This window comes from Sclerotinia sclerotiorum, genomic scaffold, assembly GCF_000146945.2.
Source record: "Sclerotinia sclerotiorum 1980 UF-70 scaffold_4 genomic scaffold, whole genome shotgun sequence".
In the NCBI taxonomy this organism is placed as follows: Eukaryota; Fungi; Ascomycota; class Leotiomycetes; order Helotiales; family Sclerotiniaceae; genus Sclerotinia; species Sclerotinia sclerotiorum.
This window is the reverse complement of record NW_001820832.1, coordinates 1,334,117-1,360,526: the sequence shown is the minus strand read 5'-3', so window position 1 is coordinate 1,360,526 and position 26,410 is coordinate 1,334,117. Positions and strand designations below refer to the sequence as shown.

At 42.9% G+C, this 26,410-nt stretch overlaps 11 protein-coding genes across 11 annotated transcripts; 4 read left to right on the top strand and 7 right to left on the bottom strand.

Annotated features, from left to right (window-relative positions):
• Positions 1 to 386: 386 nt before the first annotated feature.
• Positions 387 to 1,461, top strand: SS1G_03610 (hypothetical protein; the record flags this gene model as incomplete). Its single annotated transcript, XM_001595471.1, has 4 exons — positions 387 to 502; positions 550 to 1,016; positions 1,079 to 1,233; positions 1,288 to 1,461. 4 exons carry the CDS (start codon positions 387 to 389, stop codon positions 1,459 to 1,461), a joined length of 912 nt encoding a protein of 303 aa, XP_001595521.1.
• A 555-nt stretch (positions 1,462 to 2,016) lies between these two features.
• On the bottom strand, positions 2,017 to 8,688 carry SS1G_03609 (hypothetical protein; the record flags this gene model as incomplete). Its single annotated transcript, XM_001595470.1, has 2 exons — positions 2,017 to 8,015; positions 8,244 to 8,688. The coding sequence occupies 2 exons, from the start codon at positions 8,686 to 8,688 to the stop codon at positions 2,017 to 2,019; spliced, it is 6,444 nt and encodes a 2,147-aa protein (XP_001595520.1).
• A 631-nt stretch (positions 8,689 to 9,319) lies between these two features.
• Positions 9,320 to 9,478, top strand: SS1G_03608 (hypothetical protein; the record flags this gene model as incomplete). Its single annotated transcript, XM_001595469.1, has 1 exon — positions 9,320 to 9,478. The coding sequence occupies one exon, from the start codon at positions 9,320 to 9,322 to the stop codon at positions 9,476 to 9,478; it is 159 nt and encodes a 52-aa protein (XP_001595519.1).
• Positions 9,479 to 9,811: 333 nt separating this feature from the next.
• On the top strand, positions 9,812 to 10,210 carry SS1G_03607 (predicted protein; the record flags this gene model as incomplete). The annotated part of the gene is made up of 2 exons (XM_001595468.1): positions 9,812 to 9,924; positions 10,093 to 10,210. The coding sequence occupies 2 exons, from the start codon at positions 9,812 to 9,814 to the stop codon at positions 10,208 to 10,210; spliced, it is 231 nt and encodes a 76-aa protein (XP_001595518.1).
• A 1,488-nt stretch (positions 10,211 to 11,698) lies between these two features.
• On the bottom strand, positions 11,699 to 12,788 carry SS1G_03606 (glucan 1,3-beta-glucosidase; the record flags this gene model as incomplete). The annotated part of the gene is made up of 3 exons (XM_001595467.1): positions 11,699 to 11,937; positions 12,060 to 12,469; positions 12,529 to 12,788. 3 exons carry the CDS (start codon positions 12,786 to 12,788, stop codon positions 11,699 to 11,701), a joined length of 909 nt encoding a protein of 302 aa, XP_001595517.1.
• A 748-nt stretch (positions 12,789 to 13,536) lies between these two features.
• Positions 13,537 to 14,892, bottom strand: SS1G_03605 (hypothetical protein; the record flags this gene model as incomplete). Its single annotated transcript, XM_001595466.1, has 5 exons — positions 13,537 to 13,745; positions 13,804 to 13,853; positions 13,908 to 14,391; positions 14,577 to 14,643; positions 14,794 to 14,892. 5 exons carry the CDS (start codon positions 14,890 to 14,892, stop codon positions 13,537 to 13,539), a joined length of 909 nt encoding a protein of 302 aa, XP_001595516.1.
• A 1,115-nt stretch (positions 14,893 to 16,007) lies between these two features.
• SS1G_03604 (predicted protein) lies at positions 16,008 to 16,103 on the top strand (the record flags this gene model as incomplete). Its single annotated transcript, XM_001595465.1, has 1 exon — positions 16,008 to 16,103. The coding sequence occupies one exon, from the start codon at positions 16,008 to 16,010 to the stop codon at positions 16,101 to 16,103; it is 96 nt and encodes a 31-aa protein (XP_001595515.1).
• Positions 16,104 to 16,380: 277 nt separating this feature from the next.
• SS1G_03603 (predicted protein) lies at positions 16,381 to 16,503 on the bottom strand (the record flags this gene model as incomplete). Its single annotated transcript, XM_001595464.1, has 1 exon — positions 16,381 to 16,503. The coding sequence occupies one exon, from the start codon at positions 16,501 to 16,503 to the stop codon at positions 16,381 to 16,383; it is 123 nt and encodes a 40-aa protein (XP_001595514.1).
• Positions 16,504 to 18,654: 2,151 nt separating this feature from the next.
• On the bottom strand, positions 18,655 to 20,938 carry SS1G_03602 (hypothetical protein; the record flags this gene model as incomplete). The annotated part of the gene is made up of 4 exons (XM_001595463.1): positions 18,655 to 19,083; positions 19,153 to 19,818; positions 19,979 to 19,997; positions 20,199 to 20,938. The coding sequence occupies 4 exons, from the start codon at positions 20,936 to 20,938 to the stop codon at positions 18,655 to 18,657; spliced, it is 1,854 nt and encodes a 617-aa protein (XP_001595513.1).
• Positions 20,939 to 23,502: 2,564 nt separating this feature from the next.
• SS1G_03601 (hypothetical protein) lies at positions 23,503 to 24,690 on the bottom strand (the record flags this gene model as incomplete). The annotated part of the gene is made up of 1 exon (XM_001595462.1): positions 23,503 to 24,690. The coding sequence occupies one exon, from the start codon at positions 24,688 to 24,690 to the stop codon at positions 23,503 to 23,505; it is 1,188 nt and encodes a 395-aa protein (XP_001595512.1).
• A 784-nt stretch (positions 24,691 to 25,474) lies between these two features.
• Positions 25,475 to 26,088, bottom strand: SS1G_03600 (hypothetical protein; the record flags this gene model as incomplete). Its single annotated transcript, XM_001595461.1, has 2 exons — positions 25,475 to 25,998; positions 26,055 to 26,088. The coding sequence occupies 2 exons, from the start codon at positions 26,086 to 26,088 to the stop codon at positions 25,475 to 25,477; spliced, it is 558 nt and encodes a 185-aa protein (XP_001595511.1).
• Between the last annotated feature and the right edge of the window lie 322 nt (positions 26,089 to 26,410).

Sequence of the window (26,410 nt, the reverse complement as noted above, 5' to 3'; positions counted from 1 at the left end):
CCCAAATTGTCTTCATACAACCATTCCCGTGGGGAAGCTATAATATAATCTTACAAATCTGGACAATGATCCTCCATTTTTCGGACAATTGTGCATGATTTCCCCATGCCGGAAATATTGACAGCGATACATAAATATCTCTTGCGTCCCAATCAGAATTTACCCATTGAATAGGTTTGCAGTACAGTTTTTTGTTGTGGGGTCCACCAGGCATATTCCAGCGTTGAGCCACGGATAATTTGGCGGTGTATCGATCGCGCGATAGCGATTGATGATGAAGCCCATCTTTGCTTTGTACTTGGCAAAAGGTATTTTATCATACGTCTTCGCTCATTTATCGATCTTAAAATTTGTTCACGTCTTTTTCTCAAACCAAAATCTAGGTCATGTTTTCTCAATTCCTGTTTATCCTTCCTCTATTGGTGGATGGTGGTGTGGCCTTCCCATTCCTGAACTCGGTTGCACCTAGACAAGTAACAGGAACCAAATATCTATTTTCCTTGTGAGAGCATCCAAAATATATCGAGGGAACGATGTTAATCTTACTAGTGGTGACTCCTACTCACGAACGCTGTTCTCAATAACGGGTACAAAGCCTTCGGCTGATAACCCTATTGGAAATCCTCCATTCCCCGGCACCACAACAGATGCAGGTCTTAATTGGATTGATCACTTGGTCACCACATATAACACCTCTTTAACATTATCTTACAATTTTGCCGTCGGAGGCTCAACAGTAGACGATAATGTTGTTCATTCCATTACCTCCGGTTCTAAATCACTAGTCGAACAAACCGCAATCTTCACTGCAAATCTTGCCCCAAAACCTTCGTATGCGCCATGGACTTCGGCAAATACTCTCTTTGCTGTGTGGTTTGGCATCAATGATATAGATCTCAGTTATACATACTCGAACGAGAGTGAACTCTTCACAGAAATCTTCAACACCTACTGGAAGCAGCTTGACATAATGTATTATTATGGGGCCAGAAATTTCGCGTTGATGACAGTTCCACGTAAGTCAATATTCAGTTTTTAAAATGCTGAGCCGGACTCAAACATTGACTGGAGAAAATAGCCACGAACAAAAGCCCCAAAATCCTAGCTTTGAACAGTACGTCACAAGCGACATACACTGCAAGTATTGCAGCTTGGAATACTCTCGTCAAGAACACGGCCACTGAGTTCCAATCCGAAAGGTCTGGAAGCACCGTCACAGTGATTGATACTTCGGTGAGTCAAAATTGAGAACTAGCTCCTCATCCACAAACTTATATAAATTCGCAGATCCCCTTTGACACTGCCATAAACAATCCAAAAGCATACGGTGCCCCAAATGCAGTTTGCTATAATACAAATGGGGTAAGTTGTTTGTGGTGGAATAATTTCCATCCTGGTCAGGCGGTTCAAAAATTGGTTGCCGCAGCATTTGCAGGAGCTTACAGTGGTACATTTTTCTGATTGTTGATCGACACTGGTGATCTGACTGAAGGTCTTGTTGGACGTATGTTCTCACCATAGGGTTGGAAAAGACCTTGCTTCATTTATTACAAGACACGTGAGACAAGGCGAAGCGTGTAGCAATGAAACGGAAATTAGCATACTTTAATTGTTCATAGCCATATCAGATCACCGCTAGATCTTTCATCTGCTTTGCACGTCCAAATAAACATTCAAACTTCGGCCATTCCAACTTTAAACCAGGTATTTAAAAATGCAAAGTAATCTCAAAATTCATTTTCTATCATTAAATCCTACCTCCGAGCCATCAACATTAATAGAGGAAACTATATCCAATCTCTCTCAAAATTTTCTCCCCTCTACCACTTCTCCCTCGCGCACTCCGGGTATCATTCTAGAACTATTAAAGGATAAGTATGTATGTAAAGAGCCCATTCTGCGAATGCGGACAGTATTGATATAAGAAGCTTTGAGTCCACTTTCTCCTTCCCTCAGACATTCTTGAACATAGACCGCAATAGAAATAAAAAGAAATGACAAAATAAACTTTTTTAATTAACGTCCAAATTCCCCACTGTAAATCCCAGCCATCTCATCCATTGTACTTTCATCATCATCATAAAAGCCCTCCTCACTTCCGAAATCTCCCAGTTCCTCCCCTAAGCTCATCCCCAAGCTTGGTTGCGCAAGTGCACTCCCGCGTCTACTCCCCCGCCTGTTCCTATTATCTAGTTCATCATGATTTGTTACCACAGCATCATTGTCATAGCTACTTTGTAACAGAATTGGTGGAGTTGATGTTGCTTCTCTCCTGACCGGGACTTTATCCGCGCGTCTCGGTGTGGACGTTCTGGAGATAAGACCACCTTGTTTAGCCGCGAATCGTTGACCGGTTGCGTTAAAAGCACTCAATGTATTATCCCTAGCGAAGCTAGCTGGCTCTCTGTTGATCTGTACTGGCGGAGGTGCTCCAGGTGTGTTAGGAAATTGCCTGGAGCTACTTGCTGGCGGTGTCATCAACCCACTTAGAAATCCAGATGAACTTCCAGCTTTAGATGGCGTTGAGGTACCGCTTTCGGTAGCTAAACTATTACCACCACTCATCAAAGCATCTTTTGATTGATTCTTGTTTCTCCAATTTCCCCAGGCAGCGGCAAGTGGTCCTACAGCACTGGCAACTTGTGCAACTCTAGGACTAGCTGCAATGGAAGCTGCAATGTTTGGAAGGTTGATAGATGAGCCACCGTTCATAGCTCTCTCACGTTCTTGCTCTTCCATCTGCAAATTGGCGCTCAATCGGATAGCCGCATCACGAACATTGCCTGGGTTATATGTGCCGGTTGATAAGGCTTGAACAATATCTTGGAGATCACTCTTGCGCACCGAAAGAAGTTCTCTTAGCCACGTTATCTCATCATCACGTTTGCTAATCTTTGTTGAAGCCTCAGGATCCACATCCTCAAGTCTCTGCTCTAGATCTTCAATCTTCAACTCACGATCTTGCAATTGCTCTTGTAAAACCATAATAGATTCACGAAGCGCTTGTGGGGAGATCTTCTCCGGTACATCCAATCCACGGGTAGAAGCCTTTTGTAGTGACGGTGATGGCAAAGATCCAGCTACACTTGCCGATCTTGCAGCTTTAGCATGAGTAGCAGCGGCTTGTGCAGCAGACCTGGCGACCTCCAATTTATCTTCCAAATGGCTCACACGATCTTGAAGATGTTCCGTCTTGGCGGTACTCAAACTTAATCGCTCCAAGAGATGCTGTTCCGATCTCTGGGCATCCACAATGGTGTTTTCAAGCTGTCGCTTGAGTTTTTCTTGTAGATCTTCAAGCTGATCTTGATGCTTTCTTGTAATATCATCGAACATGTCTTTCTTGGAAGTTTGCGCCGCTTCTAAGAGCATATCATGTTGCTCCTTTGCAGTTTCAGCATCCAATTTTACCAGATCTATCTCGGCTTGAAGTCTGGAGATTTGATTCTCAAGTTCCTCTCTGACGACGTTGACCTCATGATTAGCGGTGTCGACCTCAACCTGCATATATTTTCTCGTGCGCGCAACCTCGCCAAGGCCAGATTCGCGAGCTTCCTCGAATTCTCGCTTGTATCTCATAACATCTTTGTGGGCGGCATTATTCTCATTTCGTAGTTCAACGACGAGAGCCTCCAACCTCTTACACTCGTTAACGGCTCTCACACCTTGTCTCTCGCCGCTCTCTAGTCGTTCAATTTCCATTTCGAGTCGTTCCCTCGTTCTAGCCTCGGCATGAAGTTTAGCATCGAGGACTTCTTGTCTGGCAAGTAATTCCTGTTCCTTCTGGGCGTGATGGGAGTTTTCTTGTGAGATGCTTTGGGCTGCTGTAGCCATATCCTCCTGCAAATCCATTAATTTCGATCTCATGGATTCGCGGACTCGGATACTTTCCTCCATCTGGTTCTTCAAAGTCTCGATGGTCCTCCTAAGGTCTCTATTGGTTTCATTGGCTTGTTCGGCATCTTCACTGTGTCTCTTGGCTGCTTCCATGGCTCCTTCCGCCTCCAGCTGCCATCTATGGGCTAAAGAACGCGATTCCCGTAATTCAGATTCGGCCATGTGAATTGTGGCGGTAAGGTCTGCTTCGGTTTTGCGGAAGCTCTCCTGAGCAGATTCCAAATGCGCGATACGCATAGTAGTCTTGCTTTTAAACTCTTCAATACCTCTTAACTTATGATCGCGATCTTCTGCAATCTCCCGAATCCTGGCATCTTTCTCCAACAAGGCATCGCGAAGTCGATCTTCCTCTTCGGAAGAGATACGAAGCAGACGTTGAGCTTCAGCTAGACGATCTTCGGCCTTTCGTCGAGTTACGATCTCTATCTCCGCCTTTGAGCTCTTTTCCTCTACAATTTGTCTTAGTCGAGTTTCTTCTTCCAGAGAACTAGATAAAAGTCTTTCCGTCATAGCCTTGGAGTCTTCAGCAGCTCTGCGTTTCTTGATCTCTTCCTCAACCCAATCATCAGCTCGATGGAGCTTTTCTTCGAGCTCGGAAATCTTGAATCGAGAATTTTCTTCCATCTCAGCCAACCTATCGTGGCTAGCGTGGACTTGTTGTTCAAGAGCAGCTATCTTTACTTCAGCCTCGGCTAATTTGGAAGCTGAAATATCATCATGATTGATTGGAGCAGGTATTCTCTTTTCAACAACTTGCTCCACAGCATTCTTGAGATCTTCCACGCTGAAAGCAGGTTGTGAGGATCGGGTTAGATGCTCCTTCATTTCATCCAAAGCTTGAATGACATTACGCGAGACAGGTAACATTGATGCAGCTGTTTGAGTGATGGCACTTTGAGGTCTTGAGGAATGAGTATTGAGAGCATCCAATACGACCGTTCTAATTTTCTCCAATTTTGCGTTTCTCCTTGGGCTTGCGGATCTTCCAGGGTCTTCGTCATCTTCATCATCAGCATCACTGAATGCACCGGACATGCTGCGCCGTTCTCTACGATGCGGTGTGGGCTTTGCGGGATAAGGCATTGATCGTAAAGTGTGAGTAATTCCTTCCAGGATCTTCTCGATCGGATCCAATCTATCGGCCAACAACGAACCGACGATGTCATTGACACGATTATCGAAGAACCCAATCCTTTCATGAAGTTTGATCTCCTCGCCTTCGCTGAGGACATCATCCCAATCACTTACTGGTAGACTATTTCCAGTGTTGAGACGATGAATAGGTGATCCAAATGCAGCTGTAGAATGAGGATCCGCGAATGGATCTTCAGTTCCCATGTATGAATATACTCTGTCGGGAGACATGTCACCAAACTGACTGTCCTCTGCATATCTTTTTGGTCCTGGACTTGGACTAGGAGCATCACTGCGCAAAAGATTAGGATGAAGGCGAATAGGAGATGACATTGAAGGAATTCGGATATGTCTTTGTGAGCCAGCTTCATGCCATCTTGGAGTATCCTCTCCGTCGGAGGCTGAGGCTGGTGACATTTCCGTTGAGTTTAGATGCCTCATAACAGCATCAATTTCCTCAAATGTTGGCTCCCTATCCTCTCGAATCTCGCCCTCCTCCAGGTCAGAGTCTTCGTCGTATTTTGGCGGACTCAGTGGCCCTGGTAACGCATTTTGGAAATCGTTTACTTCATGAGGTCGCAGGGTAGGTGATTCCGTAGCAGATGCTCGAGGTGGTGATGGACTATTAGCATACCTGGAGTCTGCAAGACCATTGGTCTTTGGGAGAACAGGAGAAGCTGGGGCAAGTACCGGGGCTTGGCTTCCACCAAAACTGAAAGCAAACTTCCCGTCTCTTTGAGATTCGAAAGTTTTTGTAGCTGCAGAAAGAGATGATAACATTTTCCTGTGGCCAAGCTGACTTCCACTTGCATTTGATGCTGTCCGTGAGCGTAGATCTCGTTTGGATGCAGTCTCATCAGCGTCTTCCGTGTCATCTTCTGACTTATTAGATTCAAATCTTTGTGAAGTGAACGGTATTGCGGCATTGAAATCTTCTGCTTCCTTTTGTTGTTGAAATTCGAATGGCGAGAAATCCGCATCATTGGATAGCTTTTTGTTCTCAGTAACAATAGGCAGCTCCTCCACATCTTCACTCGAAGGCGCGAAGTTTTCCTTGTCATCATCTGCAGTAGCAATCTGGGCCTCCTTTGGACTTGACTTTTCCGAGGTGGTTTCTTGAAGAGGCACAGTGGACCCAGCAAACAGAGGTACAGAATCGCCATCATCGTTTTCTCTACGCATTCTCTTGATGTGGCCCGGGTTCTGCATGGGGCGGCCGTCTATACCTTCCATTAGTTCTTCAGACTCCTTCGATGGATTACTATCAGGCCGGACAATGGGAATAGCTTTTGACTTCTTCGCAGGTTTAGTCGTGCCGAGGGAATTCAAATCAAGACCAGCAAAGATGGGATTTTTTGGAGCTTCATTACCAGGTTCTTCACTCACAGAAGTGATAGAGGTGGAAAAGTTGGGAGTAAATGTTGGTGCATCAGGCCTGAAGCTTGGTCCTTGGAAGTTGAACTCGCTTTGTCCGGGTACGAAACCTGGCAGATTAGGGGAGAATACCTGGGCGGGAGCATTGACTTGACTGGATGAATTCTTCACAGAGTGATTGGTATGATGTCCAGTTACACCAGGTAAAGGTCCTTGATGAGCAAATGGCACGTAGTTGGCAGCTGTATGTGCTGATTGAAAGTTGCCATCAGTGAAGGAGAATTGATTTGGTTGGAAGGAACTTGTTGGGTTAAAATTGAAAGGTCTCGCTGCAACGTTTAATGTTGACATAGATTGCTTATTGAATCGATGACTAGGTTGTGTCATCTTTGATTGAATAGACGCAGAGTCGAGCCATGGATTGCTTGATATGGACATGTCCCTATCGTGGCCAAATGCTGGTACGCCTTTTTGCAAAGTCGGTGTCCCCATATTGCTAGGGTTGGTTTCAATATCAGATAGGTCGTATTTCGCATTATCTTTTACACCACGTAATCCATTCTTCGACTCACCACTAGACGTATCCTGCTCAGAATCCTGGAATGGCCGCTGAGATAGGGAATGTCCGCGACTGTGGGGTTGCGGGTGATGAAGAACAGGTCCCTCATTAGAGGTCCCCACCACAAACCTTGAAGATCCGAGCCCACCGCCAACGATCGAGGAATTCCTAAGGTGAGGTACAGGTTTATTATCAAATTGTTTGTCCGCCTCCACTTGATCAGAATGAGGACTATAGTCATCACCATCAAGTTGACGTTGGAATTGTTCCTCGAGATGATATTCAGCATCATCAATTTCTCGCTGCAAGCTTGCGCTTGCATTATGCTTGATGGTTGATTCATCTTGTAATGTTGGTGTTTTTGAAGGACTCTTGTTAGGAACGGGCATCTCCGCCATCTGTTCATCTTCACTTTCACGAACCTCTTGAAGACTTGGAGATGCACGAGCACGGGCACTTGCAGCCAATAACTGATTCTGCATCAGAATTTGTCGTGACATGGCATCACCTGGACCTGGTGGAAAGTAGCCATCCTGAGAAAGAGGTGAAGTGGGAGATCTGATCGATCCCAAATTATGCATCGAAGGAGACCCACTCCTATGTCCATGCTGGTAAAGCATTTGTTGTGGAGACCAAACACCTGGTGATGAGGTTGGTTGTGGATATTGGAAAGGTGATCCGAAAGGATGATCCCCATGTCCAAACGACACCGAACTGTGTCTCATGCCTCCAAATTTTCCATGCAAGTGCGCATGCATTGAGACGGGAGAAGCAATTGAACCTTGGTTGGAGCTTTGACTTGTTGATAACCCATTTCCAGGCATCAAAGCAGGAGAAAAAGGAAGATTCGAATTGTGGGCCATATGACTACTCGCTGCCGATGAAGTTGGTATTGGTGGTGAAAATGGTAATGGTGGATATTGCATTGAAGTACGACGACTTAAATTCGATATCGCCGGTGAAATTATGGGAATGGGGTCATCGTTCCCCAGGGAAACACCTAATGCTCGTAATTTGGCTTCTTTCAATTCTTCGACATAAGCATCCCATTCTATATTTATCCAATCCATTAGTCCTCATTATATCACAAATGACGTGAAAATGACCATTTGACAATTCCCATTTCGCAATTCCGATAATCTCATGTAGTTGAACTAAGCAATTAAAGAATGCAAGGGAGAACGCCACAGCGCAGTATAAAGGGATGGATGTTTACGACCACATCTGGGGCTCCTTCAACTATGAGAAAAAAAGGTATGAAACAAAACATCTATCTTACCTCTCTTGTCAGGAATACTGACTTTGAAATTTTTCTGGTTTCTCTCCGCTTCCACATCAGTTATAAGCGGCCAACCATTTCGACTCTGACCAGGACCGCCTTCACCTCCATCATCAGAGCCAAGGTTAAATCCACTGGTGTCATAGCCCAATTCCTCCCAATCTTTTAGCATGCCAGCTACATCTTTCGGTGTCATAGGTTTCGGTGCTCCTCCTCTCTTCCCACGATCTTCATCCCAAGGAAGTAATACCAATATATTCTTTCCCTTCCATGGGACTTTCTTCTTTAATCGCGGATGGAGCGGGGTAGTTGGAGATGGTGTAGGATTAGGTAGAGCTTTGCCTGCCCATGGTGCCATCAAAGGCGGAGGAGGAAGGGGTTTTTCATCTATTGGTGTGTGATTGGCAGAAGTTCTCTGCGAACCACCCTCGTTTCTTGCCGACATCTTCGAGGATTTGGCACGTAGTGAAGATGGAATATCTGCTTGTGTCAAAGTCTCTCCGGTATCCTTTCTTCTATGCCGACTCTCAGATTCCCACCTTGATTGTTGACTAGCTTGCAAAACCCGTTGTAAAGTAGGAGTCCTGGGGTCTGATTCTAGGACCGAAGAATTTGTTGCGCGCCCTGAGTTTGAGCCGCTCAATGAAGAGTTCTCACTTTCTCCAGGGTCGTCACTGAGCCAGTTATTCCTTTCCGTTGATTCTCCCCCGGTATGTTGCCTTATCCAATCTTCAGTCAATCGATGCGCGGGACGTCGAGCTCGATTGGCTAATACGGCAGCGCTGATGAGGCCGTCGTGAGACACAAAATCCGATTCTGTTTGAGACCTTGTGAAAGCTGGAGGGGGACGTAAAAACGGTGTGTGCAACTCAAGATGGCGAATGGGCAGATCTTCCGAGTCTTCTGATGCTTCACTATATGCACTTCGATAGAGTGAGCGACTTCCAACCGAAGATTCTGTAGGGTGCTGATACGGAGATCCCCAGCTGGCCGTGAAGAAAGCGCTAGTATCCGTTTGAGGTTCTGATGGCGGGCGCGAAGGTGGAGTTCCAAAAAGATCGATGGTATGACCGTTTATGGTTGGTTCTGGCAGAGGTGGAAGAATAGGAGACGAGCCTCCACCCTCAGCAGTTGAAGTTGTTGACAAGGCAGGAGAATTCGATGGATCAGGATATACAAGTTCGAATCCTGCCTCTGCCGTCGTCGTACGAGGAGGTGTCGAAATCAAAGTCTGAATATTGACTGTAAAGATGGAAGAAAATGAATGTGTTAATAAGACTCACGAATTCACAGTGATCAAATCTCCAGTTATTTTGCCGACGGGGATGAATGAAATAAGGATGCAGGCGGATAACAGGAATAGGAACATCTCAATCAATCAATCCAAAAAAAAAAGGGAACCACTCACCCAAAGTTTAGAGAACAGTGCAGACGATTTGATATTCGTCTGTCACTGTATCTCTTCTCTTTCTCTTTGGTTTTTTTAATTATTCTTTTGGTCAAAATATTATAATCAAATATTATCAAATTATCGAGATACTTTTCTTCCACTCGGACCTCTCTTCTAGATGTTTGTTGTTGTTGTTGTTGGTTGGTTTGTTGACAGAGTGAATGCAAATTCAAGTCCCAATTCCAATTATCAACCTTTGCTGGATTTCCAGGTCCCTGCCGGTAGGTGTAGGTAGGTTGGTATGGAGTTATTAGTATTTACTATTTACCCAAGACCGGAGAACCATTAGAATTTGTCGCGACGCGTTCGGTAATTAAAAATTATTGGAGAATGGGAGAAGCTTTTGGGGGCTGACAGGGAACTTGAGGACTGAGTACGAATTATAAATTGTACAAGTAGTGAGAAGGCAAGAGGTAAGAAGCAAGAGGTAGGAAGCAAGAAGCAACAAGCAAGAAAGCAAAGTGACAAAGTTAAGGTTACCGTTGTGATAAAAAAAGGAGTATCCGCGAATCGATGAATTAAGTTAAATGGCAAGCAAGCATGATAATGAAGGTATTGATGGAATGAATCAGTAGAAGACGACATTCATTTTCGACATTTCCCTTTGAAATCATTTATAAATGTAAATAAATAACTTCGTCCTTGGATTTCTAGGATTGTTGAGTAGGTAGGTAGGTAGGTAGGTAGATATTGGATTTGATGTTGAAGGAGGTCTTGCTGGCAACTTTTATTAGGTACTGTACCTACCATCTACCTACCTAGTAACCGTACAGGGGAAACGAAAGCTTCTCCGGATGATGAATAGAACGTCTATCGACCAACCGGGAAGCATGTGAGATACTACCTACCGCCTGTACAAATCATTGCAATTTTTATAATACGACAGAATCCGACATGTTCGTACTCCAGAGCCTCTCAAATAAAATAAAATTATCATTATTAGTCTTACTAGGGCTTCTCCATTTCTTACTGGCTGGATATTGCTAAGTCGGGAGTACAACCATTGTACATACTAGGCACACGAAACATCTTGTACGATTCCTTAGAGCACGACAAATAGTTGCTTTAAGTGTTGATCCCTGGAAAATCCAGGGAAATATCGATAATGTACCAACAGATGTAAAGGGGGTAGGTACATATGGTTGATTTCCTTTCTCACTCCCGTAACATGACATTCATGAAGTTACATACCTAGATACCGTTTGGAGTGACTTTCGACCGCAGCGAGCAATAGGGGCTTGGGGGCTTGGTAACTTACCCCCATTAATACAATGGAGAACGGAGATGGAGAGCCATTAAATATTTGATCAATCAAATCAACTCGAATGACCTTCTGCTGGCTCTTCAGGAGCCAGTGCCAGTGCCATGGAGGCAGAATATAAATACGATTCTCGAGTACCTACCTACCTATTTGAAAACGAGATCCTCCCAAGTCCATCTTCAACCTCGGAAGTACAATATCATGCAGGGTAATCATGCAGACGTGGAGCTATCCCATTAGTGCCAGGGTCCTTTACGGCGGCGGAGAGCAACAGACAGTGAGCTAACACACAGCTAACGGTCCGACCCGTAAAAAAGTGACCCAAGTACGCCATCATTCGTTATCTGTGTTGAATCTAGCCACTTCGTTAAATTTTCTACTGTGATAATTTGCACGAACATGAGGGTGTGGGGATGAAGATTTGTTATTTTGGATGGTGCATTCAAAAAAGGAGCAAAAGATGGAGATGCGCGTTTGTCCCTTGCATGGGGAACTCCGTTAGGTCGGCAGATGAGATGCACAAAAGACGTTGCCAAGCCAGCATGGCATTGCAGATGGAGAAACAAAAACAGAGACAGGACAAATGTATGGTATCTCGAAATTCAAAGCTAACAATCTGGGCGGGCGAAATTTTAAGTCGCTCATATCCTCAATTAAATATCATATGCGAACGATGCTCCATATTATCCACAAATTTCGGCACCCTCGAACACCACCATGTGGGCAGTCTCTGAGTTCCAAAACTTAACAATTCAACGAGTACTTGCTGCTTCGATCGCTGTTCCAGACTCCCCAGTGAGTCTCATCTGCAACTGAGCCATCTGCACCGGTGGATACTGGCTTCCATGGCTCATCAAATGCCTCGAAGGAGAAAACATTCACACCCCAGTCCATTATACCACAGATTGCTTCTTGCCAAAACGTTTGTGCAGATGATGTCCCTGGGACGGCAGATTGATAAGTTGAGCCTGCAGTTGGCCAGCCTATTTGAGAATCATGTCAGCGCATGCGTAGATAAGCCTGAAGGTCAGGGAGCACTTTGAATGTTCAGGGGGGTTTCGCACACTGTAAATTCTGAAATTATGAAAGGGAATGTTTATCATACCAGTCTCTCCGACCCATAACTCAGGTCCATCAGTAGCAGATCCAGCAACATCTTGAATATGTCCGAAAGCCTGCATAATATCATCAAAGAAACTATGTGTTGCATTCTTCAATTCTTGTCCCTGCCAATAACTGAAAGCATTGCACAACAGAATATCAGCACCACCTTTGATAACAGCATCAGCGGTACCATCCATGTATTTGTTCCAACTGTCTGCTGTTCCAACCTTAAAGTCTCCGTTCAATGCATTCTTGACATCCTGAATCTTCTCCAAGAGTTGTTCACCAGTAAAGTTTCCTCGGTAGAGTGATTCCGAACCGACCGTAATGGCATAAACCTGATCGCTATATTGAGGCGCATACTTGACTACTGCTGCTTTATCTGCAGCGAAGGATTCATCGGTGTCTGGCCTATTCACATTGTTAGCTTACCCATCCGAAATTCAAACATCTCGTTTTGATTGACATACCAAATACCCAAAACAACCTTGAATCCCTTTGCCTTAGCAGCTGGTAATATCTGCTTTGCGGTATCACAATCACTCGCCGCATATCCCCTCACAAGTTTTGCAGTGCTTCCCTTAGAAATGGTATCAAAATCCGCTTCATAATCAGCCGTAAATTTGCATGTACCATCTGGCTTCTTAGTACCAAGAGCAAATCCCAATGTACCTGCTGCCGCAGCGGTGGAAAGAAGTCCAGCAAGCGGGAGAATAACGAGCGAGCGCATTGTGGATTAAGGTTGTGTGTTAAGGTTAAAGGGGACTGACTGTGGGGTGCGGAGGTGGATCGAAATGGCGTTTTCTGTTTGTTTGTGTGTAGCTGGAAAATAAAGAAATAAAAGAGTGACTTGACGGTATTTTCAATACAGGATTGAAAGCTCAAAACCTAAATGAGTGACGGGTTGTGATGGCAAAATGGACAATGAGGTTGGTGAAATATACGAGAAGGTCAATTGAGATTTCCAAGTCCCGTCTCCATGGTTTAAGTCACAGTCTCAAGGGGGAATTGGACGCTTTGCCTCAAAGGATTGGGTGAAGAGATTGGATGGCTTGGCGGGGTAATGAGAAGGCTTGGCAATCAAGAACACGAAAGGAGAAATTTAAATAGTATTATATGAACTCCATTTGATGAACTTTTTCATGAGATGAAGTGGTGATGGAAGGAAACCACCTTGGCGAAAGAAATTGATCATTTCTAACAGAGTCAATTCAGTAGTATTTACATTTGTCGCGTTGATTATCATTAAAATGTCCAACCCTTCCTCGTCTAAAATATCCAACCTTCATCATCTAAAGCACCCAACCTTCCTCATCTGCAATTCGGTTCATGTCCCTGATTCCTTATACACGTTGAAAACAGAAGAAATAATTCAGAAACGCCCTTCCTCTACACCTCACCGGTGATCTATTCTATATCCTCGATGCTAGATTCAACATCTCCCTAAACGATATACACCAATTTGCCATATATGTTGCCTATTCTACGGCAGATGTTGAAGTTTGCTTAGGTGCATACATTCTGAATTGAAGGAAGATAACTGCATCTTCAACAATCGTCCCCAAAGATCCAATGAGCCATGGAGTATTGACAATGAGGTATTCTTTCTCCAGAGAATGGAAAAGGATGCCAGCACCATATGTAAGATTGCCCATTAATGAAAGGAGGAAGAAAAGCAGTGCGAGGCCTGTGATTGTTAGCTTGAGATACCAGGTGATGTGCGGAGCAAGATTGAGTTTCCATACCATCACAAGACTTCTCCTTATAATTCTTCAAAATTTGAGGAATTCGGGCACTTGATAATCTCATTAGTACTCGTCTACACACTTTCTCGTATAAAATAACTCACCCAAGATAACAGATCGCACTGAAATATCCTAGTACTTCTGCTCCAACAGCAACATCATTCGTCTTGGGGACATCACCACCATTCTCCGGGGTGGGAATCCAAACACCACTTCTCCAAGCAATAGCCCACCCAGCTGTTCCGGCAGCAATAACCAGTAAAACGCTAACAACATTCCTCACCCAAGCATTTCCATCTGACGAATCTTCTTCTTCCAAGATTTTGGTCAAGGTATCTTCATGGTGTTGATTTCCGCTTATTGCTGAAGAACGTCTTCTGTGAGATCCTGGAAGTCCAATACTGCTGTTACTTCGTCGACGGGTAAGAAGAGGGTCTTCCTCTGTTGGTGCAGTGGATTCTGTTTCTCGGTGTTTCTGAGCGTTCTTTTTGTTGTAGTAAAGACATTGTCCAATGAGTACGAAGTCGGCAATACAGAAGTAGATGGCTAGGACAACAACTGTAGGGACAAGATCGGCCCAAATTGCACCTGAAGATGAATCAGTATAAGCACGTGATCATCGAAGAATGAAATCTTGATGGTTGGTAGACAGAAGAGCCATCAACATCATGAACATGATTATTGATACCATGATAGTCAGGCCGCGGCTGTCGTACCATGATATGATTGCCAAGATTATGCGACCCTTCCCTCAAAATTCATGTTGTGCTTACCGGCAAGATTCGTGATGTCGCCAATAAACCACACCGTTAAGAAAGCCAATGATACTCCATCGGCACTCTGAGATCGATAGTTCAGGATAAGTTGTGGCACCTAAAGAGATCGGATCACGTCAATATGGCTAGGCCATTCATGAGCCATACCACCAAACTCGTCATAATTTGGTTGGGTATGAAGGGATCAAAGACTGGATACGAGGGTATCACGAACCAACAAAAAGATCCAAGTCGCCAAACTTATACTTCCAAAGATGCCCGATAAGGCTTCTTGTACCGACAAATCCTGCGATAAGCCCAATAATGATATCATGATGTTTGAAAATTATATCTTTGTATTGTTGATTGATGGCATCGATGATATTTTTGAAGAAATATAAATAGGAAGGTAGAGCATTCAAGAATTTAAGAGAGATCGATATGTGATTAATAGAAGCAATACAGGTAGGTAGGAAGTAGGTAGGTAAATATCACTTGGTCAATGTCTCAATTGAAATTGACCGAATGGGAAGATTTGTTAATGATATATGTGATTGGGTGAGTGAGTGAAAGAAAATGATTTCCCGGATTATTGTGTTAGCACGGAGTCTCCATATTTGCATTGCAGATTCTGCAAGATAAGATTGTGGTTCGACCAATAGCAGACTTGTTTTTGAATCCTCCTAGCTTTAGCTTACATTTTGGCTTTATCGTCTTTCTGTGTTACATCATCGGATGTGTCTTGCGAAAGAGGACTCGTCTTTAGTGAAAACTTCATCAGCCTTATTTTATTATATTTATATCGCATCATCGAATGTATCCCTCAATTCCTTATAAGTTGAATAGCTTCATCTATCATCTGCTGCACACACTTTGACGCCAGTATAAATAAAGATCGCTTTATTTTCCCTCTATTCTTCCAAGTCCAAGCAATTGTTGACTTGACTTGACATTTCACCTTAACTATTCAGACGATATTATCGATGAAGCGGATATTTCTATCACAAGTATCAGGGCAAAGGTAGGAGGCAGAGTTGAGAGTTGAGATTTTAAGAGAACAAACCTCAATTGGGGGTTCTTACAATTATTCTCACTGAACTTACGACTCTTGAAATGCGCAGAATTAATTAACTATTTCATCTGCGAACGTCGTTGCTATACCACTGATCACTCTCTCAAGTTGGACTCAAATCCTGGATTCTGTATTCTCAACCAGCATGATTGTTACAAGTCATCCTTCAGTTTGCGGAAGTATGCTTATATGCTTATGCATCTAATTCCACCGAGGCTCGTTCTACTCCTCTCATTCCTTTTTACACAACCAACTTCACAAACCTACTGCGAGGCCGTTCTCCCTCTAACACCGATACCATAATCATCCCGTCCCACGGATACAGGTAAACTCAACCATCCTCACTGCTTACTGCCACGAATGTTCAGTAGAATAACATGCAGGAAATCACGTCCGTTGGTAAATTGTTGGGTTTGGGGGACACGCCCAGGTTTATGCTACGAGACTTGAAGATGAGAGCATTCTGGCGTTAAAAATCGTATTTCTATGCCCTCTACTGTTGACATTGTGCCATGTACTAATTACATACTGTCCCAGTATCGCGATAAGATTTATTTCAAACGGGAATGTGACGCTTATAGGCATCTTCGTCGGAGCGATACTTTTCCACATATTCAGCTGCCTCAATACTTCGGCCATTTTGAACTCAGCAATTCTTTAATATCAACCTTCTGTTTCTATCCGAGTGACTACGACTATCACCAGCATATTAGCCCACCCGACCCTTACAAACGAGCGCTTGGAGTTGAGCTATTCAATGGAGTTGGTTTCGATACTATCTCTAAAGATGACCGAGAGGATGAATGGGTGACCAAGTTCGAATCGGACCTGTCTCAAACCGTACGAGCATTGCATGATGCTGGCGTATGCCATGGGGTTATCAAAGCCAATAATATATTAGTGGATCCTAGAATACTAAAGGGCAGCAAACAAATCGAAAGGGAATACATAGTCATCGACCTAAGTGCAGCTATTTTGAAGCATAAGGTTTCGGAGAGGATTTGGAAAAGGTCGCAGAACCATGACTTGAAATGCACAAGAATGATATTTGAAGAGATCAAGGCACAAAAGATACGATTGAACGAACGCAATTTCCTCTTTTCTTACTGTCACATTGAGCTGGTTTTAAACTCTTCAGGCTCTCGCTTTGGGATTTGAACTAATTCGCAAAATCTTACTCTCCAAGCCGAATGGGGATATGATCAAACAAGCCTATAGACACTGAGACACAATCTGAACTTGTTGCTTTATTCAATACTGCAAAATATGCGCAGAAAGCTTCATTCTTCATCGACAGCATGTTCAAGAAGTTGGTTGACGCAGTTATTCAGGCAACTGATCTTTTGACGCCAGAATTATGTCTTATTGTCGTCGAATGCCTCAGGCGTCGTTTCCGGGGGCAGCAGGCGCTTCCTTTACTCAACGAAACTTTATCTTAACCTCAGCAGAGCCCATTTCCTGAGCTTAAAGGCCACAAGGCTCTCATAATGACAGAGCAGTCAGTTGACTCTGCTCTTACAGCACAGATCTTTGAATTAGCTATCGCTGAATACATTGAGAAATATGGACCGCATCATTTAGGAACTCTTGAGACTCGAAATGGAATACGCCAATTTTCTTGCAAACATCCAGAACCACGGTAAAGCCAAAGAGGTTACTGAAGATATCCTTTCACTACTGAAAAGCCCCAACATTAAAAGAGGCTATCAAGTCATTCAGCTCGAAAGTAGATGTTCCGCTCGCATTCGGCATATAGACATTGAGCTGGCCAAGAGTCAGCAACCTATTCAGCAACCCCCCATGAATCCTTTGAAGAGAAAACTGTCTACTTCTGATACAGACTTTGGTGAAGCTCACCAGTCACCAAAGCGGTTGTGATTTCGTAAGAAGTAACATTTTCCACCTCATCTCACTCGAATTTTTCTTTCGCGGAATGGAATTCATATGATATTCACGAGCCACTAATCTTAATGTAATGAGAATCTGTTATTCACAAGGTTATTTGATATCTAAGAGTGCCATATGTTACGAGGTTTGCCGTCTAGATCACGTGGAAGTGCTCTAGGCTCTCGAGGTGGTTTATAACTAGGCATCAAGCAGGGACTTAAATAACAACAATAATGGTATACAATTCGTAACTAATAGTAGATTATTGTAAATGATTGATCTTGAGCACGAAGCTCTTACAAAAGAAATCCATCCTGTTTATATAGACCTTCATACTTTCGTGATCACTGGTGATCCTTCATGATCACTACTGATCACTTGTGATCACGTGCTTGGTCATGTGATGGTGGTTGTGTAGTCCGACGTAACACCATGCTGAATATCTAAAATGCGAAACTTGATATTGTTTGCGTTTCCATTCCTCTGTTAAGGGCCAATAGGATCTTTCCCGTCACAAAAAATCCCTCGCAAGATAGATGGTTCCAGATATTGATCCGTTATACAACAGCGGATGCCGGTATAGTAAGAATACAGTCTCCGACAACGTAGAACACGATCACACTTCTCATTTGAATATACGTTCCATTCAAATATTTCTGTAGATTCGTGGGTCTTAGTTTGCAAATACTCTGCCCCTAGCAAGATTTCTGAGGTACTTTCCCAGGCCTTGAAATGCAAGAAACCTCGAATTACTCCATTTCTCTACTAGAACTTATTGTCTGCATTGGGCGAAGTTAAATATCCCTGAAATCTCCCTGAATCTAGTTCTACCTCCCTTTACTTTCCGTTACTCTTACAGAACGTGTCATCAAAAATGGTCATTATTCCTATGACCCAGACGATTGGAAATGATTTCAGACTAGTGCTCATCTATAATTATCATCAAAAAGCACTGCTTGAAGAGCTAATTACACACATAACACGAAGAGGCACGTGGCCTATAATAGATTAAAAAAGGTATGAAGGTAACCTTCATGTCTAATATCTTATGGATGAGCTATGCGCTGGTAGGGTAATAGAATTCGCTCTTTTCTTGTATAACTCCACTCTAAATACCTATTTCTAAACCCCTCATCTCTAGGTAGTAAAAACCGCAATATCATACTCCTTCAACTCAAACTCAAACTTTCCTCCAGGCCCAGCGGTAATACTACTAACCTTCTTAACGACCACATCTTCCCCTCCATAAACATTCATACTATTCCCATCTGGAGCATTCAACACGGTAAGTGTACCCTTCGCACCAGCATCTACACCTTCAAAGTCAATCGAGAAAGGAACCGGCTCTGTTGTATTGTAGACTGTGGCTTTGAAAACGTATTCGCCGGGATTATTCACACCGATGACGTAGAAAGCCGGACCAAATGGTGACTTGCTATTCTCTGAGTTTGTGACGGTGAATGGGACGGTGGCTTTGTAACGGTTGTTCGATAGGAGTTGGAGTTGATGCCAAGAACAACTGAGGACTGTTTTTGCTGGGTCGGCACTGAACGTGATGAGATCGGGCTTTTGAGTCGTCAGTACCAGTCACTCTTGTAGGGTTAAAGTCGAAGAGGGGGATGGAGTAGAACTTACAGTCCATTGGAAGGAGTTTATATTTTGGAAACCGGGGGCATATGATGCACCAAGTACAATATCGCCGTTTCTTTCCATACCGAGAAGATAAATCGCTTCACCAACAGCTCCAATCCAGGTACCATAGTCCATTTTGGCAGCACTCCAGTCTACTGGTGCTCCATTTGCATTCGGTTGAATGACTGCATATTCGCCTAACAAGATGGGGTAAGATCTATTTGAATTATCGAAGAGCTCAAATTGAAGTGCAAAGTCATCCGGTCTGAGATATTGATGAAAGTCCGTGCCTGATGTATGTAGAGGGCCAACTGAGAGAAGATCCTGAGTAGAAGAGATGACTAGAATATCTGGATATTTAGCGTGTATGGCGTTGAAAAACATGGGCCAGCGGTAGGCATGATATGACGACGCTCCATCACTTAGGTTATCTTCGTTTCCTACTTCTACATAGTTGATTTTCCAGGGCTCGGGGTAGCCAAGAGAGGCACGAAGAGCTCCGTATTTCGTTGATGTATCACCCATGAGGAACTCAAGTTCGTTCATAGCATCATCAACATAAGGTTGGAGATCTGCTTCTGGAACAACGATGGGACCTGGCGCTCCGTTATTTAAGTAAAGCCCGGACCAAACTGCTAGGACAGGCTCGACATCGAGATCGGTGCACCACTATTAGAGGTTAGCTCAAGTACTTGTTAATGATGGAGCGAAAAAGGAAACTTGCATTCATGTATTCAATCAAACCAAGCCCGTCAGTACTAGATCGCCACAGGTTAGCATGAATACATCTATGAATGAAAGAACTATTATGAGGGCGACTTATGCTCACTTTTGGTATCCCCAAGTTCCTGTGAAATTGAATTGTTAGTCAAATTGTTCAATACTAAACTAAGTTGAAGATTGTCAACACATACCTGGTCTTCCTGGGCGATCCTTTAGGGGGCCGATTGTCTCATTCCATGCCCAACGATAACCGAAACTATCTCCTTCACTATTATCACCAATCATTAATATTATCCACTTTGATCAATGTGCGATGGGAGATTTACATGTTATTTCCACCTGGAATTCTGAAGAAACTTGGGTTGAGTTCTTTCATAGCTTTCATAAGCTCTGGTCGATTACCATTTGGCCTGTCATTGTACGTTGGTGGGAAGAGACTGATGAGATTGAAGTTGAGGGAATTGCCGCTATCGAACTCGATGATGAAAACGTTGTTGACATCTGGAGCTGCAGTAGTAGGTTTCAGAGTGAATGAATATTCAGTCCATTTTTTAGAGGTAGACTTTGAAGGTATGTCGATGCTTGCAAAAACGGTCCCTGATTCTGCGCCAACCAAGCTTGCTGTGAAATGTCCAGTATATGAACCCAAAACCCAGAAGCTTCCGGTATATTTTTGAGGCTGAACACTTATTCCCCACCATCCAGGATTGGAGATTCCTAATTTCCCAGTGCTGCTGTGAGAAGTGCCACTGGATGAGGCACGCACATTAACGGATGTTGGTAGCGAGGACGATAATGGTATTGATGTGTTTTGTAAGGTTAAGACTGAGCTTCCAATTGCTGACCACGGTTTCAAAGTAGATGCAAATTCCCGATTTCCCTGGAATGCTCGGTTTTGAATCAACTCGGCATAAATTCCACCATCACCAGAATGACTGATGTCCTCAAACATGAGACCATATGCCAAAGGAGAAGAGGCATTGCCACCACTAGCAGATGCAGTGATGTTGATGGCACTGGCAACGCCAGCAAGTACCGTCAACACAGAAAGACTTGAATAGAACATATTGGGAAGCTTTAGATTGAACCTGAATGCGACCTCATCCCAATGGATGAGAAAAGTCACATAGCATGAATTGTGCCTGGACTATATATACCCTACATTGTACTTCCCAACCTCTTGGCTCATCGATCCACAAGCAAATAAGCATACTCGTGCGGCCGGAAAGTACAGAACCCCTTCCTAAACAGGACCTTTTTTGAATGAAAGGGTATATACCTCATATATCTATACTCAGTTAGATTGCATAAATGTGGGTTTAAGCGAGCATTTTACTCATGAATTTTCTGAAAGTCCCTAAAATAAAAGTGGAATGAATGAGAGTAATGAATTTTATTGCCGAATTAGAGTTTTTTCCCCGCAAATTCAGGCCCATATAGGAAGGAGTTCTGTACTTTCCGGCCGCACGAGTAGATGGACATTTAACCAAAACTTTGTAGTAGGGATGGGCTCTTTACGTAAAGCAGAACTAGATTACAATAAAACATAATATCACGCTTTTTACTGAATTATATATTATAATTATGCATATGACTACAATATCCCTGCTAGTGTACATTATTATAACTAATCGATAAATACTTATTAATTATATAAAATGGTTTTATTCAAAAATAAACAACAATAGTAAGAATTATAAAATCAATTGATCTTGAAATAGTTTCAATTTGTTGAAATTAAGGTCATTATGGGCCTAGAATTGAGGTCATATGACCATTATGGTGCACGGACCATAATTGGGAATATCTTCAATTCTACCATTACTGTAACTTAGATCCTTAGTTTAACCTACATCTAATATTACTACTACTTCCAAACAACTCAGTTTCAACACAATTTACTTTATTATGTTAAAAGGAATGACCTCACACAGGGAATAGTGGGAAGCTGATAGGGCAGAACTGAGGTAATATTGGTCTAGTAGGTTAATCTCTCTTCTAAGTTCTACGGAAGTGCGAAGCTCTCTGTAAGAGAGCTTCTCAATCTAGTCCTAACAGGACTAGTGCCCTGTGCACGTGCTACGCAGGAACCATTCACTTTAACATATTATTTAATTATTTTATATTGCGAATTAGATTATTATATAAAGCCAAAATTTTGCTTTATATTATAAATTATATAACGCTAAATGTCCAACCCTACTTTGTAGTAGCGAGTTCAATATGTAGAATGAAACTATATCCTAAGCGCTCGAATGCTGACGGTGCTCTCCCCGCACTTTGCAGGCTTGCGGGATTGAGTTTTCATTAAAGGACACTTTTGATTGATGCGCATCAGAGTATTGACGATCAGTCCTTGAGTTTCTTACGCATGTGACTTGTGACGTGCATAGGCTAAATTCGAAGTTTTAAGTTAATACAGCAAGTCTGGGGTTGTTGAGCAGGGGAGTTTTTAAAGATCCGAGTCTTTGCGGGGGGGAATATGGTGAAGTTTATATTGGTGAGATGTAGTCAGGGCTGGGCATTTAGCGTTATATGATTTATAATGTAAAGCAAAATTTTAGTTTTATATAATAATCTAATTCGCATTATATATCGACTAAATAGTGGGGTAAATTGAAGTTATTTTGAGATTAATTGATCTTGTGATTCTTGTTGTCGTTTTTATTTTTGAATAAAATCATTTTCGATGATTAATAAGCATTTATCAATTAATCAGAATAATTTACAATTACATGCGTAATTATAATGCATAATCCAGTAAAAAGCGTTATATTATACTTTAATGTAATCTAATTCTGCTTTACATAAAGGGTCCATCCCTAGATGGAGTATACGAACATATAACATATATATAACTGCAAGCGAATATTAGGAAGAGAATGCGTCTTAGGAGTCATGACAGGTGAGATCTGCGTGTCCTTGGTAATTCAGCACTAGCTGTAATAATCTTTTTGAAAAACAATGAATTCCCACCAATGGAAAATCTCCGCAGTCGTTGAAGCTATTACTGAAGAATAGGTGCATGATGCTTATTTGTGGAGTATGGAGGTCAACTCCCGTGACTGTTTGGACACTCGGCCTGTAGATTCCCCCGGACGCCGGCAGAGACGACATTCAAGATGTATGTTTAGTTGTGTTAGTCCTCAATACGATTGTGCGAGTTTGTGGCCAGCTTTGAGAAAGTAGTAGCTGTAGCTGTAGTAGATGGTAGATACATCTGAATAAGTTGACAAAGTAAGGTTGATCTCATGCTGATGGCCACAAAACTGCGATATACCTCATTAGTGTTGGAATTTTTGAGGATGAGAAGAGGTTCATCGACACGAATTGTAAGTCTTACTTGGCCAAGGAAGACGTTAAGATATTATAATTCAGAAGTAGGAAATTCAGCTTCCTTCTTATATGTGAATCTTACATCAAAGGACATATCTCCGCAGCGTTTCTAGTGATTGCATATCCAAGTCAACTGCAATGGAACATTCTGAAGATCCGAGGGGAAGGGTAAAGTCATCAAAAAGATCGACTGAGTGATTGATGTTCTCTAATATCCTTATGCAAGTCAATGTTCAACAAAGCAACCCGCTTGCAAATGATGAAATGAAGATACATTATTCACATTATATCTATCTAATCAAATCTTTGACGCTTTCGACGACTCTCGTCACCAACGGGGACATTATTAGCACCACTCGCACCCCCTCTGTCTTTATCCGGCATGAATCTTTCATCCTCTGTAGGTCCACCCATTCCCATTCCTCCCCTCTTCGGGCCCCTATCGTCAAAGTTCCCCCATCTCCCCGTATCTTCCGATTTCAAATCTCTGTACTTTGTGGCTCCTTTCTTGCCCAATTTCGTCATGTCCCTCATCTGTAATGCTTTTGGGAGCAATTCTCGATTCTGCACATCATCCGCATACCTGGAACCCATGATATCTCTTTTGTCTAAGCCTTCTGCGGCCAATGCGTCCGAATAGAAGGCTCCTTTGTGGTAATACTTTTGCATTGTTGCCATCTTTCCCCTCCCTTCTCTCTCCTCTTTCTGCTTCGCGATATACTCATCATCCTCTCTCTTCCTTTCTTCCTCCGTCAGATTTTTTCTTCTCTCGACTTCCTCCAATTCCTTTTCTTTCTCCTCAATCGCTTCTCTGTCCCTCTTGATCCTCTTGAGCTCTCTCAATTTCCATGCTGCAAGCTCTGCCTCGGGATCTATATCGTCTGTATCATCCACTTCATCCTCCTCTTCTTCATCATCCCAATTCTTTTTGCCTGCTTCCCTCGCAGCAATGTCCTTCCTGATTTGTTCCTCGACTATTTCATCTGCCAACTTCTTCCTCCGTGCTTCCTCCGCCTCAGCTAATTCATCTTCCGTTTTGGTCTCAACTTTAGAAGCCCCAGGAAGATTGTTTCTTTTATCTTTCTTGATAAATATCGGCCTCATCATAACCTTTCTCGGTGCCTCCTCTTCACTACTCTCTTCCTCGTCACTATCCTCGTCACTACCCTCTTCGCTACCTTCCTCTTCTTCACTTTCTTCCTCCGTCACAAAACCCTCTTCTTCTGCAGCTTTTAAAGCCTTTTCTTCCTGTATTCGCGCATTTTCTTTGAAAGCCGCAGCTTTCCTCCTTTCGTTCAAGTCAACTTTATTCGAACTGCTGGAAATTCCAATTGCGGTAGAAGCTTTTGGGGGTGGAGCAACGGTAGATGTTTCTTCTACATCACTCCCAGAATCAGAGGAATCATCTTCTTCAAGATGCGCCTTGCCAGGTCGGTATCGTGATGGTTTAATTGGATTTGCTGTCATACGTTTGCCAGACATTTTGAGGTTGGTATATATGATTGGTAATAATGGAATATGTTGATAGAGTCAATTATATTTATTGTATTGTAATTATTATTCCTTGGAGATGAAATTCGGTGCTCGACGAGGCTGAAAGATCGCGATTGAAGTGTTAGGCTGCATTTGCCCGTGAAATATTTCATTCGGGAATGGAAGACTTAATTGTACGCTAAGATAACCCTCCGAGCCTAAATGATCGCCAATCGCAGCGGTTGGTTCTGGTACTGCATCACCATCAAAGGCTCGCTTGCTCCAAAATAGTTATCGATATCAATTCCGGTCAAAAGTAAGATTAGAATCACTGGTAAATGTTGTAGAAACTTGAGGAAACAACACAACTTGAATATACCTAGGTATAGATAGTCTACGTACTATCCTTTGAGGAATCCAAGTATCCTTGGTGAACTAAGACTCACAATCAAGTCAATCTAGAATTCGACGAATAAAATCTGGTCCTGAATTGTATTGAATTGAATTGCATGCTCATCTCTACAGAGCTAAGATTACATCCATAAACCACATAAATTGTGTCTACCTTACTTTTCCTTCATGCGTCCACGCTGAGAACCTGTTATATATCATCCTACTAAAATATCCCTTTTAGTACTCACTGAAAACTTAAAAATTCCGTTCATATGAAACCAAACCAGTCATGATTTAGTGGTATCAGAGTCTTCATTTTGAATGCAAATCCTTTTCCCTTCCCTTCCCTTCCTTTCTTACGCCAATTCGCCATGCAAATGCAAGAATCCCCCTTTTAAATTCATAGAATCTCCTCTTCATCCTCTAACGGCGCAGTCAAAGGAGTTGGTTGAACCGCATCTGTAGCAGTTGGAGCAATTGGAGCAGCTGCAACATCATCCATCTCAACCTCTCCTTGAGAATGATCATCCTCAACATCCTCCTCAGAAACCTCGTCCTCGTTCTCCTTCTCCTTCTCCATCGCTGCTTGAACAGCTTCTTGTGCCTTTTTATTCAGTGTTTCCCAGGCTTTGGCTCTCTCTTGAACATTCCTTCCTCTGTACTTGCTCTTCTCGATTTTCGTGGATGTCCTATCCATGACAGCTTCCGCTCGATCCAATCCCTTGTCTTGTCGCCTTTTTGCCTTTGAGCTCAACTGCGATTTTCTTCCACTCTTCTTCTTAGACACACCTGCGCCTTGATGCGGAGATAGAGCTTGTGGGTGGTATACTGTCTCTGTTGGAGCCTTGACATTTTTGAGTGACTTATCGGTGTCGATACTTGGAGAAGATGCACGCTTTGCTGCGCGGGAACGCACAGAAGTAGCTGGTGCTTTTGTTAGTTCTCGTAGGAACGATGAAATAAATTCCGAGTTCACTTACAGCCCTTGTTCTTCAGAGGTGCAGTTTTACCCATGGTTAATGAAGAGAAATAAGAATATTTCAATTATGTCTTGTTTTGTATTTTTAAAAAAAATCTTCGATTCTGCAGATAAGATTTATCTTGTTGTGGGGTACGGAGCGATAACTCAGGACCTAACGAACATTGAAATCCACTATAATGTTAGTGAACATAACACTAAACTACATTCGCAAAGGCACACTCCCATTAGTAAGTGCCCTGGAACCTAACAGGCTTCTAATTGTTACGATAGCACCTGGGCAACTCCTCGAAGTCTTTACAAACTTTTTACATCTTTAAATAGATATCAAACAAACATTTGCTCCATACATTTAAA